This window comes from Trichomycterus rosablanca, chromosome 17, assembly GCF_030014385.1.
Source record: "Trichomycterus rosablanca isolate fTriRos1 chromosome 17, fTriRos1.hap1, whole genome shotgun sequence".
Classification (NCBI taxonomy): domain Eukaryota; kingdom Metazoa; phylum Chordata; class Actinopteri; order Siluriformes; family Trichomycteridae; genus Trichomycterus; species Trichomycterus rosablanca.
The window spans coordinates 18,526,602-18,545,646 of NC_086004.1; the positions used below are offsets into that span (position 1 = coordinate 18,526,602).

General features: G+C 37.9%; 1 protein-coding gene across 2 annotated transcripts; it reads right to left on the reverse strand.

Moving 5' to 3' along the window:
• Positions 1-7,880: 7,880 nt before the first annotated feature.
• Positions 7,881-18,615, reverse strand: LOC134331271 (vitamin D 25-hydroxylase). 2 transcript variants are annotated; one of them, XM_063012613.1, is made up of 5 exons: positions 18,376-18,615; positions 14,389-14,530; positions 9,229-9,858; positions 8,822-9,144; positions 7,881-8,737 (listed from the first exon to the last, which is right to left on the reverse strand). In XM_063012613.1, exons 1-5 carry the CDS (start codon positions 18,613-18,615, stop codon positions 8,606-8,608), a joined length of 1,467 nt encoding a protein of 488 aa, XP_062868683.1. In that variant the 3' UTR covers positions 7,881-8,605. The 2 variants fall into 2 exon arrangements, with proteins under 2 accessions (XP_062868683.1, XP_062868682.1); XM_063012612.1 differs by having other exon boundaries at positions 7,881-8,733; positions 8,814-9,144.
• Positions 18,616-19,045: the final 430 nt, after the last annotated feature.

The window sequence follows — 19,045 nt, forward strand, 5'->3', positions numbered from 1 at the left end:
TTTTTGGTTGGTGGACTATTCTCAGTCCAGCAGTGACAGTGAGGTGTTAAAAATCTCCAGCAGCGCTGCTGTGTCTGATCCACTCATACCAGCACAACACACACTAACACACCACCACAATGTCAGTGTCACTGCAGTGCTGAGAATGATCCACCACCCAAATAATACCTACTCTGTAGTGGTCCTGGGAGGGTCCTGACCATTAAAGAACAGCATGAAAGGGGGCTAACAAAGCATGCAGAGAAACAGATGGACTACAGTCAGTAATTGTAGAACTACAAAGTGCTTGTACATGGGAAGTGGAGCTGATGAAATGGACAGTGAGCATAGAAACAAGGAGGTGGTTATGGCTGATCGGTGTATATACGTAGCATATATTTTCATGTTTTTCCACTGCAATAATGCATAGCACTTAACCTTTCCTCTATCAGGCTAGACAGAGGCATGGCATGTAACCTCTTTTCTCCTTTTAACAGCTGTGGCACAACTATTTGTTGACATCATATACAGCTAGTGTTTCTTGGAATGCATTTGTTTACTTATAATGTGCTGAGAAAATCTCCAGAATCCTCTGGGAGTGAACTGCCTAAAAGATGACAGTGGGTGGATGATGAATCCCTAAGAGCAGAGTATCTTCCTCGAGCAAGATCATCGTTTCTTCCCTGAAGACACCATCAATGTGACAGCTTACACAAAGCAAACTTGCCCCTTATGCCAGCCTGCTTGAACATTACTAATTAGACATACTTTTAGGTCTTTTACCATCTATCATAAATAATATCTTGAGAGGTTTCAGTTAGCGCAGAGAAATCTCAGTTCATGAAGTGCAAGGCCTGAAACCACTGTTGAATGTGACGTGACCTTGCATAAGCTGGCATTGCATAAGAAACCCGTCATGCTCCTGTAATAAATATAACCACATGGGCTCTGGAGTACTTTGGAAAACCATTATGACTTAACACAGTCTTCTGTTGCATCTAGAAGCACCACTCAGCTCTCTAGCCTCAATCTCATCTCATATGTTGAGGAGCTGAAGTCTTGTGTTATGTAAAAATAGCAAAAGATTATTTATTAGGATTTTTAACATCATGTTTTACACTTTGGTTACATGTGGAGAACATGCAAACTCCACACAGAAAGGACCCGGACCGCCCCACCTGGGGATCAAACCCAGGACCTTCTTGCTGTGAGGTGACAGTGCTAGCCACTGAGCCACCGTGCCACCCCCCACATTAATAAAAATAATAGGAAAGAGGATGTAACACAATAGTAAACATGCTATTGTCCCAATGTTTTTGAATGTTATGCAGGTGTGCAATAAATCTAAATTTGCTTATATTTACAAAATACATAGAATTTGGTCAGTGAAAGCATTAGAAATCTTTTCTGTGTTTTTCAGTTAAATAAAGATTCAAGAGAATCTGATTTTATTGCATTTTTAAATAAATAAATTAATAAATAAATAAAGGTTTTAAACAAGTCCTAACTTTTCTTTGGAACTGGGGTCTGTAGAATAATAAATAAAATAATAAAATAAATACAAAGCCACTGATACAAAGCCAGGTTTTTGTAAGCAAAAACAGACCAAGATAAATTATTTCACATTTATTTCCACTTTTAATGTGACCTTTAATCTGTGCAATTCAATTAAAAAAGAACACATTGTTTAGTGGGGAAAGTTAAATCAAACTAAAAATAAAACTCAATTAAAAATGTGGTTAAATAATGTGGTTGCATAGGTGTGCACACTCTCTTATAATTGGGGGTGTGGCTGTGTTCAGAATGAACCAATCACATTCAAACTCATATTAGATAGTAGTCAGTAACACCTGTCATCAATTACAGTGACTCTGATTAACCTCATATAAAGTTCAGCTTCTCTAGCAGGATTTACCTGACGTTTACTTAGTTGCATCTTAAAGCAAAAGCCACAGCACACAAAGAGCATACAAAATATCAAAGAGAACTTATTGCTGAAAGGTATCAGTCAGGAGAATAACAGTAGTTTAGTAGTAAATATGCTTCTGTCCCAATGTTTTTTTAATGTTATCACACCAAATTATGAATTTGATTGTATTTACAGAATACAGGTAATCTGGTCAATTTTGGTTCTGTATTTTTTGTCAGTAAAGTAAAAAATGTAATCACAGATTTCTGATTTTATTGCATTTTACAACAAAAAAAGGTTTTTAAAAAGTAAAAAAATTGGACTTAGAATAATAAAATATATGAAAGTGTACGCAACAGGTTGTATGTAAAAAAAATCAGACCAAGATAAATAACTTCAGATTTATTTCCACCTTTAACATGACCTTTAATCTGTGCAAATCAATTGAAAAACATGATGAAATTGTTTAGAGGAAAAAAAAAAAAAAAAACTAAAATAATGTGGTTGCATAAGTGTTTAAACTCATGTTAAATAGTAGTCAGTGACTCCTGTCATCAATTACAGTGACTGATTAACCTCATTTTTGAATTTGATTATACTATATTTACAGAATACAGGCAATTTGTTCTGTAAAAAAAAGTAAAAGTAAACATTTAATAAAAACATTTCTAATTTTATTGCATTTTTTAAAACAAAAAGGTTTTAAAAAAAGTCTAGAAATGGGCTTGTAGAATAATAAATCATATAAGTAAAAACAGACCAAGATAAATAATTTCAGATTTATTTCCACCTTTAACGTGACCTTTAATCTGTGCAAATCAATTAAAAAACATAATAAATTAGTTTAGACAGGCGAAAGAAATCTAAAACTAAATTTTAAAAAAATAAATAAAATAATGTTGTTGCCTATTACAGTGACTGATTAACCTCATATAAAGTTCAGCTGTTCTAGTAGGATTTTCCAGAGATTTTAGAGCAAAGCTTACAAAGTATCAAAGATCTTATTGTTAAAATATATCAGTCAGGAGAATAACATTAGTTTAGCAGTAAACATGCTTCTGTCCCAATGTTTTTTTATGTTATCACACCAAATTATGAATTTGATTATATTTACAGAATACAGGTAATCTAGACAGTGAAAACATTGAATCTTTACTTAACTGACAAAAACACAGATTAAAGATTTCCAATCACAGATTTCTGATTTTATTGCAAAAAAAAAAAGGTTTTAAAAAAGTCCAAAAATGGGGCTTGTAGAATAATAAATCATATAAAAGTGTATGCACTCCTGTTGCAAAAATCAGACCACATTTAATGTGACCTACAATCTGTGTAATTCTATTAAAAAACAACAAATTGTTTGGAGGGGAAAGTTAAATCAAACTAAAAATAAAACAATTTAAAAAAGTGGTAAAATAATGTAATTGGGGGTGTGGCTGTGTTCAGAACGAACCAATCACATTCAAACTCATGTTAGATAGCAGTCAGTCCACACCTGTCACTCTGATTAACCTCATATAAAGTTCAGCTGTTCTAAAAGGATTTTCCTTAGTTGTATTTTAGAGCAAAAGCCACAGCACACAAAGAGCATACAAATTATTAAAGAAAACTTATTGTTGAAATATATCAGTTAGGAGAATAACTTTAGTAGTAAACATGCCTCTGTCCCAATGTTTTTTAATGTTATGACACCAAACTATTAATTTGGTTAACTATTAAACTATTAACGAACCAATCACATTCAAACTCATGTTAAGTAGTAGTCGGTCCACACCTGTCATCACTTAGAGTGACTCTGATTAACCTCATATAAAGTTTAGCTTCTCTAGTAGGATTTTCCAGACATTTACTTAGTTGAATCTTAGACTTAGGCTACCAAGAGGTCTACAGTACAACAACATTAAAGAAGCTGCAGGATTCCTGGCTTGTGTACACCATGTGACCATAATCTGGGATGTGGGGTAGGGTGGCAAGAAAAACATTCAAGCTTGGCTACATTTTGCAAAAACCTAAATTAAGTCTGCCAATACATGTAGGAAAATGTGTGTTAGGGTCTGATGAAACCAGTGGTGTGTTAGTTTTGAAGTACACCATACACAATTTGGGAAACTCCCAAAAAAACACCCATGCAAACAGTAAGTGATATCGGCATCTATGCAATATGATAAAGACGCTGGAATGAGTAAGTGAAGCATTGTGGACGGAGTCAGCAACATTAGTTAAGCTTAGTTTAACTTAATGCAAATAAAAAGCAAAGCAATACAAAGATAATTAGTGAAACATGATAGGACTTGATTAATGAATGCTTCTGTACAAACATCTTCCTTTGGTTCCTTATCAGATATTTCTTTCTAAATTTTAAATACATTATATTGCCAAAAGTATGTGGACAGCCGACCATTGCTTGGACGTCCTATTCCAAAACCATAGGCATTCATATGGAGTCCACTGTCTTTGCACGACTAACAGCCTCTATTGTTTTTGGAAGGCTTTTCACAACATTTTAGAGGAGTCAATTGGAATTTGTGTCCATTTGGTAAAAAATTTGAGAAATCTGAGGACAGACATTGATTTAAGGGCTTGAAGGCCTGGCTCACAATAATTGTTTCAGTTCATCCCAGGTGTTGACTGGGATTAATGTTAGGTGTCGGTGCAGACCAGTAGAATTCCTTCAACCAAACTCACTTCAACCAAAGTACACCAACCACCTCCCCCAAAATATGCATGACTATTATGCAATGGCTATTTTGCAACAGTTGTGCAGGTCATGGTCAGGGGATTATTAAATGTTGGGCTACTGTTACTTGTAATACACATGTTAAATGCAGCAGATACGAGCAAGCATAAATACCTGAGTGACTTTGATAAGGGCCAGATCATTATGACCAGGCCACTGTGTTAAAGTATCTACAAAACAGCAATGGGTGCTTAAAGGCAACTGTGGTGAGCACTCACCAACCGAGGAGGTCCGAGGACAACAAGAACTATTGATGGCAGATGACATTAAGGCTATGAGGTCTGGCACAAACCAACAGCAGGGTTACTGTGGCTCAAATTGCTGATTATTTGAATACTTTTGTTGAGGTAAATGTGTCACAACAGTCCATGAACCCATTAGTTGTTGGGGCTGCCTAGTCGCAGGCCATTCAAAGTGCCCAATAAAAGCACCTACAATGGGCACACAGGCATCATGGATATTGGAACAATTGTAAAAGATTTACTGCATAGTCAGAGCTGAACTTACAGCATAGTAGGTGAGTAGTAGAGCTGGGCGGTTCCTGAATCACCCGGGTTAATGATTCGAATCTTCGTACTGAATCAGGAATCATGAGTCCGAGGTCTCAAATAACCCGGATCCTTTGAGTCCTCTGACTGGCTGCTAAGTACACAAGGCAAGTGAGCAGACTCACCGGTAACACAGCAGACTCAGATGATTTGGCTAAACTGACTTTACTCCAGTCCGTTGAATATTCCAATAAACAAGCGGTTAAACACACTGGTGTTCATTATGTGGCTGATTTTATGCACATATTATTATTATTATTATTATTATTATTATTATTATTATTATCAGTAGTAGTGGTATAGATTAGTAATAAAGCAAAACAACAACAAAATATAGTTATATTATTATTAAAATGCAAATGCTTACAGGCTAGTTTAGGACTGTACCACTTAAGGAGTAGTCCTTTCCCCATGGTAATTTATTGACTGTTTGTTTGGGTGCCACTGTGGCTGCCTGACTGGGTCAAGTTACCATGGCAATTTGTTGGTGACCATCCCCCTTGAACCCTTATACCATTAATATACCCATCTTATTGGTAGGTGAGTCCACTCCCCTCTTCCCCCTTCTTGTCCCTATCCCCCATGATCAAGATTCCACTTGGAAAAAAGTGTCAACTTGTCACTGACAAGAGAAGTGTGAGGTGCCAAGAGAATTAAGAGAGAGGGATTTATCCACAGAAGATGAGTGCATGGAAGACAAGTGATATTTGGATGCATTTTAATGCAGTAAATCAATTGCAATCAGGATGTCAGTACAAGTGACTCAAGTGAACCGGATCACATTACTGAGTGACTCAGATTAACCCGAGTCCATAAAATGAACCAAATTTACCACCACTAGTGGGTAGTTCTAATAATCTGGCTCATTATTGTATCAATGCTTAGTGCACAGAAGCACAGTCATGCTGGAACATGCTGGGTACCCCAGTTGCCTTACATTTCGCGAAAACATGCAAAAACATGATGTGGCTTCACTAAATTGGTCCTAAGTGTGAGAGGGTGTGAGTAAATTCAGAAAAAAGTGTGATACTTTGTGTAGTGTGCATTCCAATCTTGTGCCCAGTGTTTCGGGAACAAGGCTACACAGCTTAAAAGAGTAACTGATGATAGAAGAATAAATAAATGTATTCTGTAGGTTCTGTAGGTTACTGGAGTATTGCACTGTTAAACATTTGGATGCAAATGACCTCATGAAGGGCAGCACAGTGGCACAGTGAGTGGCACACTGTGTCTGTAAGGACATTTACGTCCATGTACTCCAATTTCCTCCCACTTTCACTCAAATTTAGTAAGTGAACCAGTCTCTAGAACTGAGTGGGTGAGTAAATGTGTGAAACCCTGTGATGGCCTGCTTTCTTCTCCAGTAAGTGATGGTGCGTTCCTGCATTTACATTGGCATCAATGCAATATGATAAAGAAGCTGCAATGAGTAAGTGAAGCATTGAGAAGTCAGTTAAGCTTAGTTTAACTTTATGTAAATAAAAAGCAAAGCAATAGGAACATAATTAATTAAACATGTTAAACATGGTGGGACTTGATAAATGAATGTTTCTGTACACCGTTCTTTGGTTCCCATCAGATATTAATTTGTAAACAGTTTACAGCTTTACATACATTATGCTGCCAAAAGTATGTGGACAGCTGGCCATTACTTGGACATTTAGCCTCTAATCTTTTGGAAAGGCTTTCGACAACATTTTACAGGCGTCACCCAGGGTTTTTGTGTTTTAGGCCAACAGTATGGAATTTAAGATTCAGCCACATTAATGTAATGGGCTAGAATAAGCTTAATAACATTCATTTAAAAAAACCCTACTGAAACTACTGACAGTGTTAATTTGAGTAGGGTTTTAGTGAATAATAGACAAAGTTCTAATCCATAACAGGATATCACACACTTAGTGCCTGTAGAAAATCATCACACTGTCAAAATCTTTCACTTTTGTGACGTTACACCCTAAAATATCTTGCATAACGCACATTAAAACGTTTTACAGTTAATTTTACACCGATCAGTCATAACATTTTATAACCACCTTCCTAATATTGTGTTGGTTCCCCTCTTGCTTCCAAAACAGCCCTGACCCGTTGAGGCATGGACTCCGCTAGACCCCTGAGGTGTGCTGTGGTATCTGGCACCAAGATGTTAGCAGCAGAACCTCAAGGGCCTCCATGGATCCAACTTGTTTATCCAGCACATCCCACAGATGCTCGATTGGATTGAGATCTGGGGAATTTGGAGGCCATGTCAACACCTCAAACTCATTGTTCTGCTCCTCAAACCATTCCTGAAGCATTTTTGCTTTGTTGCAGGTTGCATTATCCTGCTGAAAGAGGCCTCAGCCATCAGGGAATACTGTTTCCATGTAAGGGTGTACATGGTCTGCAACAATGCTTAGGTAGGTGGTACGTGTCAAAGTAACATCCACATGGATGGTAGGACTTAAGGTTTCCCAGAAGAACATTGCCCAAAGCATCACACTGCCTCCTCTGGCTTGCCTACTTCCCATAGTGCATCCTGGTGCCATGTGTTCCCCAGGCATTTTAAATCCCATCCCCAGCATTATTCGCATCTCTGACCCAAAAATGACTCTTATACCAGAGCTAGGATTTAAGATGGACAAATTCCTACCACTTTGCTTTTTGATTTTTTTAGAGAAGGAGTTGAATCTGTACCACCACACAAATGTATAACATTTAATCCACATTTTGCAGTTATTTTACAGTATCGGGTATATAAAATGCAAATTAGTACAAAGTTCATATCACCTATAAAGCACATACATTATCAAAGTAGCAAATACAGCAACAGCACCAGAAATGTAGAAATAGCTGAGGACCTAAGCCCTAGACGGCAATCTCGGATTCCACTGAGATAAACCATGTCAGTATGAGTTCAGTGCTGCTACATGGCCCTGATCCAGTGGTAGACGTGCGGCACGTGCAAAGCTTTCTGGGAAGGGCAGCTGCTCTCCTGTTGCTTCAGCTGACACAGGAATGAGAGAACCATGTGTTTTCGAGGAATGTAAAACCGCTCGAGAGACACACTGTCAATTATTGACATATATTGACTTCCCTCACATTGTTGGTCAATTCAGCTTACGAAATACACATGAGTCACAGAGCACAACTTTCTCAAGCTCATATGCATTGGAAAAACGAATGGATCCAGTGCTTTTACGGTCCTCGTTTATAGCAGCTTTCATCGCCTTCTGTATGAGTAACTGTTTAAAGGTTTAAAGAATTGTGCACAGTCAGCACACTCAGAGTTCAAAACTCTGCAGACATGACTGATTTGACCCAATACAAAGGTAGCTCGGCTGCTTTGCTGACGACCTCAATAAGATCTCCCGAGTTAAATGTCTTTGAAGCTTAAAGGATTCTACTGCTGCCTTCTGATTGCACATATGGAGTAGGGCTGAGGCTGCAGGGTCATACCCAGTTTAGGACTGACAGTTGGAATGCTGCCATTAGGAAATTGAAGATAAAACCTCTGGAGCAACGTTGTGAAAAAGAGGAACATCTCCATCCTGGCAAGCTGCTCGCCAAGACAATGACGCCTACCTAGAAAGAATTAAAAGACATATTTAGAAATTCAGAAATAACATCAAAACATGACGAATTTTTCCCCAAAAAACACCTACCCACTGAAAAAGGAAGAAAAGCATCCAGCTTGACAAAGTTCCCGTTGACGTCAAGGAATCTTTCAGGACAGAACACACCAGGGTTGCTCCAGTACTTCTCATCAAAGTGCACAGAATACAAGTTGGTGATGACCATAGTGCCCTTAGGGATGGTGTACCCATGCACCACGGTATCCTGAGACGTCGCCCGGAAAATGCCGAGAGGAACGATGTTGCAAAAGCGCAAAGTTTCGTGCAGCACTGCTTCCACATAAGGCATCCTCTGCTTGTCCTCAAGGGTTGGTGGTCTGCCATTCAGGACGGAGTCGATCTCCTTGTGTACCTTATCTAAATGTAAAAGAAGTAAGATTAATTCTTGGAACACTCTCAATGCCTATACTGTTGTACTGTACAATCATGCAAATCACTTACCTTGTATACTGGGGTAAAGAGCCAAGTAGAGCATGGCCCAGCGCAGGGTATTGGTGGTGGTTTCTGTGCCTGCAATAATAAGTTCTCCCACTGAAAAAATCAGGTTCTCCTTGGAAAAAGACACACTCTTGTCCTTTGTGCTTTGTTCCATCTCATCTAAGTAGGCATCTATGTAATGTCTGGGTGATTGTGGTATTCTCCCCTGGGAAAAGCGTTCAATGATCAGTTGTAGAAAGTCGTATACCTTTTTGGCATTGTGGAAGAGTCTCTGGTGCTTGCCAAAAGGCACGTACTCAAGCCAGGGAAAGGCATTATAAAGAAATGCCCAGGCACTAGCAGCAAGTTCGACATTCTCACTAAAGATCTCAATCATGTGCTGGAAATCCTGGTCATCGTAGGTGAACCGCTGTCCGAATATAACAAGGTTGGTAACATTGGACACTGCATTGGTAACAAGGTGTTTGGGGTTGAAAGGTCTTCCTTTGTGCTCATCGATTGCGTCTAAAAAAAACATGCACTCTTCAGATATCCTTTGAAACATGATCTGCCCACTGCCGAAGTACCGGAAGCTGTTAACAGCCAGCTTGCGGTGCTCGATCCACGCACGGCCGTATTTGCAATTAAGAAGTCCTGGAAAGGATATTAACGGGAAGTCAGCATTCAGTGGAAAAAAAACCAACTTGTTTAAGACCAAACCAACTGAGCAATATCAGAATATTCCTGGAGCTGTGAGTGTATAACAGAATAGTAACGTGTATTTGGCTAAACTGCATCACTGGTCAATATTCAGGCAAATATTCAGTGTGTGGAATTTGTGAAGGCAAAGCCAGGGCATGAACTCAGTTCAGTACAGAACAAGAAATTGGAGGTGCACTTCTGAGAGTTTGGTAAATGTATAAATATGCAAATAATTACAACCTATTTTTTTGAAGCAGTATGACTTCAACAATCAGATCATCTGTGATTGAGGTACCTTCTTAAAAATCTCATTTTTATATACTGTATATATAACCAGTCTGTCATTCTTTTGGTGACATTTACTTTTCCCTTATTTTTTCCCCCACCATTTCTGGGAACAGAAGTATTTAGTTTTACTACAGTGCCATGAAAAAAAATTCCTGTCCCATGCTCTATTTTAGATAGATTTCTAGTGCCATCAATTCCAGCTTCTGGAGATCGTATTGTTCGTGTTTTACCAGAACATTCAAGATTATTCAATAACAACTGATAGCATGTTTAAAAAAGTACCTTGGCCCTCGCTTATTAGTACAATTTTATATATATATATATATATATATATATATATATATATGTATATTAGGGCTGTCAAAGTTAACGCGATAATAACGCATTAACGCGATTTCAATTTAACGCAATAAAAAAAAATAGTGCCGTTAACGCAAATTCTATTTGGCTCTGCGAGTCATCCGTAGTTTATGTTGAGACTTGACCATGCACGGCATCTCTCATTAAGACAGTGTTTCTCAAATGTAACCGAGCGTTGTAGTGATGCACTTTCTTAATAAAGAAATAAATACACGGTATATTCACAAGTTGTCGGGAGCAAAACACTTTTATTACTTTTTCTGTTACGGTACTGAATAGCGGACAGCTAGAGTCGTTAGCCAAGCATGCTATTCCATGCACTATGGAAGCCCCAAAGGGTCTAAACGCACTCACTTCGTGTAGAAACGTCCATCAAACCATTGTCACAATACAACCACAGAAAAGTCTGTTACAATAACTACGCCTTATCCCACCTAAAGCACCGCTGATCTACAATGTATGCTGATGGAGAAATTTTAACCTACAATCTGACATATATACGAAGTCAAGGGTCTCTGCTGGATAGTATTACTGCCTAGTATGTGAGTGAATAAAACTCCCTTACAGTTTTCTCTTGTCCCAGCAGTTTTTAACATAAGTACATTTAGCATAAAATGTGTTGTGTCGTTTGACAGCCCTAATATACAGTATATATATACTGTATATATATATATATATATATATATTTAAATTTTTTTTTTTTTTTTTTTTTTTTTTTTTTTTTTGCATTCTCTCCCTTTTAACCGCTTCCAATTGCCCCATTGCATCATGCTTCCTCTCCACCAATGCCGATCTCTGCTCTGATTGAAGGGAACGAAGCTAACCCATGCCCCTTCCGACACGTGGGCAGCATGCCGTATGCATCTTATCACCTACACTCTGACGAGTGCAGTGCAGCCTAGTTGCGTGTACAAAGGGACACACCCTAACAGCACTCTTTTCTCATCAGGCGCCATCAGAGGTCGTAATTGCACCAGTCATGAGAGAGAGACCCTATCCCGCTTAGTCCCGCCCATATGAACAACAGGCCAATCGCTGTTCATGTGGCCGCTCGCCCTCAGCCAGCAAGGCAGAGCTAAGTTTCGATACGATGTATTCGAGATCCCAGCTCTGGTTCCAGCGTGTGTTTTTACCGCTGCGCCACCTGAGCGGCATTAGTAGAATTGTTTAATTCAGCCACGCTGCAAAGCTTTTAGGTATGACTTGCCCATTTAAGCACTGCCAAAGCACCTTCAAACTAAGATTTTACTAGCCATTTAATTACTTTCAAACCATTCAAAAATACTCTTTTCCTTCGGCACTTGAGATTAACATCACTTGACAAGACTGATGACAAGACATTTCTCTTGTTACTGTCTGATAGAGAGTGGAATTAATGATTTGGGCTAATTATAGCAAATCACCCAGGCAAAGCATTCTCAGACCATCAAACCACCACCATTATCATGTTTGACTCTTAATACTCTGTTGCTATTGTGGAATGCTTCGGTATATTTACACCAAATGTAAACTATGTTTTTGTGGTCAATAAGGATGTTTTTGGCAAAGGTGGATTGTAGTGTTTTTTACCTTGCAACTCTCCTGTGAATAACTGTTGCCAATGTCTGTTTGTAATGGTACAAATACTAAAAACACTGACCTGTTATAATGGAAGCAAGACCTATGCTTTTTTTAGATTTGTATCTGGGGTTTCATGACTATGTGAATGACTTGTCAAAACACTTGGAAGAATTTTAGTAGACCGGCCACTAATGTCATTACTTTGGTTAATTGAATAATTAAGCAACATACACTTATCAGCCATAAACCACCTGCTTGTTTCTATACTCACTGTCCATTTTATCAGCTTCACTTACCATATAGAAGCACCTTGTGGTTCTACAATTACTGACTGTAGTCCATCTGATGGAGTTTTTAGACACCACACTATCACTGCTGGACTGAGAATAGTTCACCTACCAAAAATTTCCAGCCAACAGCGCCCCGTAGGCAGCGTCCTGTGATCACTGATGACCAACTCAAACAGCAGCAATAGATGAGCGATCGTCTCTGACTTTACATCTACAAGGTGGACCAACTAGGTAGGAGTGTCTAATAGAGTGGACAGTGAGTGGACTCCAGCAGCGCTGCTATGTCTGATCCACTCATACCAGCACAACACACACTAACCCACCACCCGTCAGTGTCACTGCAGTGTTGAGAAAGATCCACCACCTAAATAATACCTGCTCTGTGGTGGTCCTGTGGGGGTCCTGACCATTGAGAAATGTAGAGAAATAGATGGACTATAGTCAGTAATTGTAGAACTACAGTGCTTCTATATGGTAAGTGGAGCTGATAAAATGGACTATAAAATTTGCTGGGTGAAGAATATACACACAGCAACTTTTAAAATGTCATTTAATTTTGGGACATGGCCTCCTAATTTATTCTAAGTGAATATGATTGATTATAGATGGTGGTTTAATATAGCTGGAGAATCAATAACCCATTTTTCCCCAAACTTTTGCATAATTCTGTCTGTGTATTTTACAAGTGCATTTAAACTTCTGACTAAGTGTGGGTATTAAACGATATTAAACTAACCCAGTAGTGAAGGACCATTAATAATGCTATATCATTTTAATATACACAGTCATTTAAATATTTGTTTAGCATCCAAGTTTCCATGCTTGTTACATTTATCACTATTAAGTTTGGTAGTCAAACCTGGCTTTGATGAATCCTGGCAAATAAAAACTGATAGTTGATACTAAAACTTTCAGTTGGTTTCTTTTGTACAGAAATTAATTAGGCTTTTGCAAATTTGTGCGTTTGATTAGCAAGTGTTTTACATGTGTGTGGTATTTGTTACCTATTATCTGGTACCCTGGGCAGTGTTAAATATACAGCAAGCACTTCAAAATGTCCATGCCAGTAACTAGTGTTAAACAAGTAGTATCAATTTGCCATAACATTAAAACCACCTCCTTGTTTCTACACTCACTGTCCATTTTATCAGCTCCACTTACCATATAGGAGCACTTTGTAGTTCTACAATTACTGACTGTAGTCCATCTGTTTCTCTGCATGTCTTTTTAACCTGCTTTCACCCTGTACACCACTGAAGTGACAATGACATGATGGTGGTGTGTTAGTGTGTGTTGTGCTGGTATGAGTGGATCAGACACAGCAGCGCTGCTGGAGTTTTTAAATACAGTGTCCACTCACTGTCCACTCTATTAGACACTCCTAGCTAGTTGGTCCACTATGTAGATGTAAAGTCAGAGACGATCGCTCATCTATTGCTGATGTTTGAGTTGGTCATCTTCTAGACCCTCATCAGTGGTCACAGGACATTGCCCACGAGGTACTGTTGGCTGAATGTTTTTGGTTGGTGGACTATTTTTAATCCAGCAGTGACAGTGAGGTGTTTAAAAACTCCATCAGCATTGCACAACACACACTAACACACTACCACCATGTCAGTGTCACTGCAGTGCTGAGAATGATCCACCACCCAAATAATATCTACTCTGTAGTGATCCTGGGAGTCCTGACCATTGAAGAACAGCATGAAAGGGGGCTAACAAAGCATGCAGAGAAACAGATGGACTACAGTCAGTAATTGTAGAACTTAATAAAGTGCTTCTATATGGTAAGTGGAGCTGATAAATTGGACAGTGAGTGTAGAAACAAGAAGTTGGTTTTAATGCGGTCCTATTTTTTTATTTTTTATTTATTGACTATTGGATTGCTATATCATTACAGCAAATGCTGGTCTTTTAAAAATGCGGACAGAAATTGATTTCTGCTCTGGCTGGGATACAAGAAAAAAATACACCATACACGTACCTCCCATTTTGGTCATTTTCTGGAATAAAGGCAGAGACGGCCTGTCAGCAAACACCTCGCTCTGGTGGGACAGGCATACTTTAATGGCATCGTAGCCATTTAGAATGACAGTAGAGATTCCTCCCAGGTCGAGGCTAAAGATCTAGAGATAAATTGGGTAAAAACAATTCATTAATTCTGCTACACTCAGACCTTTACTATGCCAGCTATTTTCAGTTAATGGAAATGCATCAGGCCAGCAGGACAGCTGCATTCCAAAGTGGAGGCTAGAGCTCAGGAAGTAGTGCTTTAAATGTGCTGTGCTGACTCAGCATGGCAAATAAAAATGGCAATGGCAAATGCTGCACTTCTGCAGTAATCTTCCATTCATTAATGCATTCTAGCTTTACCTTAAAGATGCCTGAGTGGACCTTAAATTTATGAATGAGATGTGTAAATAGAAAACACAGCCTTTTAATTAAACTCTCATTTAGTCTCATAGTATGTAGAAACAAGGAGGTATCCTGTATTCATACTCACTGTCCATTTTATCAGCTCCACTTACCACATAGAAGCACTTTGTAGTTCTACAATTACTGACTGTAGTCCATCTGTTTCTCTGCATACTTTGTTAGCCCCCTTTCATGCTGTTCTTCAAAGGTCAGGACTCCCAGGACCACTACAGAGTAGGTATTATTTAGGTGGTGGATTATTCTCAGCACTGTAGTGACACTGACATGGTGGTGGTGTGTTAGTGTGTGTTGTGCTGGTATGAATGGATCAGACACAGCAATGCTGATGAAGTTTTTAAACACCTCACTGTCACTGCTCGACTGAGAATGGTCCACCAACCAAAAATATATCCAGCCAACAGTACCCCATAGGCAGCGTCCTGTGACCACTTATGAAGGTCTAGAAGATGACCAACTCAAACAGCATCAATAGATGCAGCAATAGATGAGCGATTGTCTCTGACTTTACATCTACAAGGTGGACCAACTAGGTAGAGGTGTCTAATAGCGTGGACAGTGAATGGACACTATTTAAAAACTCCAGCAGCACTGCTGTGTCTGATCCACTCATACCAGCACAACACACACTAACACACCACCACCATGCCAGTGTCACTGCAGTGCTGAGAATCATCCACCACCCAAATAATACCTGCTCTGTGGTGGTCCTGTGGGGGTCCTGACCATTGAAGAACAGCATGAAGGGGGGCTAACAAAGCATGCAAAGAAACAGATGGACTACAGTCAGTAATTGTAGAACTACAAAGTGCTTCTATATGATAAGTGGAGCTGATGAAATGGACAGTGAGTGTAGAAACAAGGTGGTTTTAATGTTATGGCTGATCGGTGTATACTGATTTAAAATCACTTAATTTAAGTGTTTGTATGGTTGATGTTGCAAGCAGCATTGTGTTTGTTTTTCCATTTACAACATTTTAACATACTGTATTAATTCCACCAAACATAACTTCACATGTTAACATTTGTGCAAGTGCTACTGACCTTTTACCAAAAAGTTTAGGGTCTTTCTTATAACGCAATGCCCTACTCAGTATTTTTCTAAAGCATACCAAAATGATAATAATAGTTTATGCATAAAACCTTTTTTCCCCAAAAAAAAGCAACATGTCATCATTCAAAAGTTTCAGATGTTAGATAGAAAGCAATTCTCAACTCTATTTAAAATACAATAGACCCTTGTGTTACGAATGGTTTACCATACGAACATTTTGGGTTACGAACGATCTTTTTCAACTTAACGTACGAACAAATTTCGGATTATGAACCGAAATTCGCGAAACACGTAACATCACGAACAAGCCAACTTGATTCCAACCGTCTCTCTCTCTCTCTCTCTCTCTCTCTCTCTCTCTCTCTCTCTCTCTCTCTCTATATATATATATATATATATATATATATATATATATATATATATATATATATATACAGTGAGCGAACATTCGGACAGCGGACTGTGTTTTTTTCAGTGTTTTCTTTATATTTTGTAAAATTCAATATTAAAATGTCCCCAAAGAAGGTTTAGAGAAAGCTTAGTGTTCAAATAGTTTGTTGTTGTACAGTATAATTAGTCCTGCCAGTAGATGTCACGGTGTATCAGACAGAGGGGACAGTAAGTGAGAGAGAAGAAGGAATTCGGCTCAGTAAAGTATTCTTTCTTTGGTGCAATTACACCTACAAAATACAACACTGTTGAAATAAAGAAGGAAATAATAGAGAAATATGAGAGTTATTGTTGTTTCTGGTAGATACATTTTATAAAAAAAGAAGGAAATATATTATGGTGTATGGTACAGCACACGTACTGTACTGAAATGTGATGTGTGTTTTTATGTACAGTACAGTACTACTGTGTATTGTTGTTGATTATTGTTTATTACAGGAATGTCTATTCTGTTATTTAACATTGAAGGGAAAATATAATTGTATTTATAACAAAAAAGACAATTTAAGACATTAGAAAGTTTAGGTAAAGGGGGTGGTTTGGGGGGGTCTGGCACGGATTAATTCTATTTACATAGGTTTAACTAACAAACATTTTGACTTAAGAACAGCCCTTCGGAACCAATTAAATTCGTAGGTCAAGGGTCTACTGTATTATATGACAAAAATAATAATAGTTGTAATAGTTAATCTGAATATTAGGTTGTACAACACCTGATATTTTGGATGAAGGATGCAAAAATTTTATGTATGCTGTGGAAATGTGTTCACATCAAAGAATCCTAAAAATTCTATGTAATCTTTTAATTTACCCCTTAAGGTGTATATACGTATATATATATATATATATATACGTGTATATATATGTATATATATATATATATATATATATATATATATGTGGGTGATTCTTCAATTGTGGGCTCTTTTTACCATCTTAACTTTTGAAAAATAAAATTAGTAATAATTTAGTTTTAATTATATCAAGATAATGCTTACATGCTTTAGAGCAAAGACTTAATGATGGCTACAATTGAGCTTATATAGAATTTTAATATTTTATATTTTTTTGCAAGGTGGCATATGTGTTGGTAATGACGTGTTGCGGTAATGACAATTTTTACTTTTTTTAAAGAAAAAAACTAGCTAGGCCATGGGTTTGCTAAAGCTAGTCAACAGCTAGTACAAGATGCACTTTAAATACATATAAATACTGTGTAAATTTCTTTTTTTTTTTTTGGTAAAGTATTGCTATATTGATGTAAATGGTAATGACGCTGAATAAATATACTCTATGATCAGGAGGAATACATGATTAAATTACTCACATTTCCAGACATTAAAATGTCAATCTTCTCTCATGGCTGGCATGTGCTTCCTTGCGAGTCTTTGTTTCCAGGGTTACAACATAAACAAGTGTTACCTTCAAATGATTCCCTACAGAAACCATACACTGTTGCGGTAATGACGATAATGCTGGGGACAGTAATATATTGCTCAAAAATATGCATAGGTTGTACAAATATGAAAAAAAATTACATTTTGTTTCTTTTTAAGTTATTATAAAACTCATATTGTGCAGCGTTTTAAAGTCTGGGTTGGGGACAAGGCCAAAGTAGCAAAATATTGATGTTTAAATCATCATAAAAAATGGAAATCATAATTATTTTGGTATGTAATTTTTTTTTGTGATGCAATGAATGATCTTTCTAATACCTAAAATATTTGTTTTGTAATAAAGTATTTTTAACACAAATTTATAACGTAGGGACGTAAAAGTTCCCCTAATTGATTGAAGAATCACCCATATATAAATATATAAATATATATATATATATATATATATATATATATATATATATATATATATATATATATATATAATAAAACATTAAATAAATGAAACACTACCAATTTCAGTATGATTAACACAATGGTCATGTACTAAGTGAGTGGGCACATTTGCATGCTCTTCTATAGATCATATTAAGAAAGTATGTTCTCAGGTGTGTATGTGGGTATAAGTGGTTTTTACCTGCCCGTAGATTTCACTCTGTTTCCTCATGTAAACGTGCGGCTCCGTGGCCAGTGCCAGGATGTTTCCGATCACGGGCAGGGCACTCGGACCCGGGGGGAATCCACGCGGTCTCCTCTGTCTCAACAGCTGTCTGATCAGCAGCAGAGTTACACAGCTGCAGATTAAAGTGCATAAGTAAAAGACCGATTTAGTATAAGACAGTGTAATAAGCGATAATAACCAGTTCGTCGATTCCATTTCTAACCCGTTTGCGGACGCTACCAGCGTGTCCGGTAATAAAAGTTAGCGCGCGTGTGGATGTGCAGTGTGTTGCGGTGCACATGTATCAGCAGTACCTCCTTCTCTGTAGGGTGAAGATTACTTAACCACTAACCAGCCATTGATCAGATCAGTTCCTGGTTCGATTACTCAAACCCCAGCTGGAACGCTTGCTGAGAGATATAGAGATAATGCGATAGAACTGCTGGAAAAAGTCAGTAGGTTATTGACCTACTTTAACCCTGCATTAGAAAAGAAATAAGACTGGGCTACATGTGCCATGTGTGTTTGGGATGTGTCACTAAACGCTATAAACTTTTCTGTAACTGTTTTGTAACTTAAACTGCTGTGGCCTTTTTAAATCTGGTCAATTTTCATACCCCCCAACTACCCCAACCCCCCAACCTCC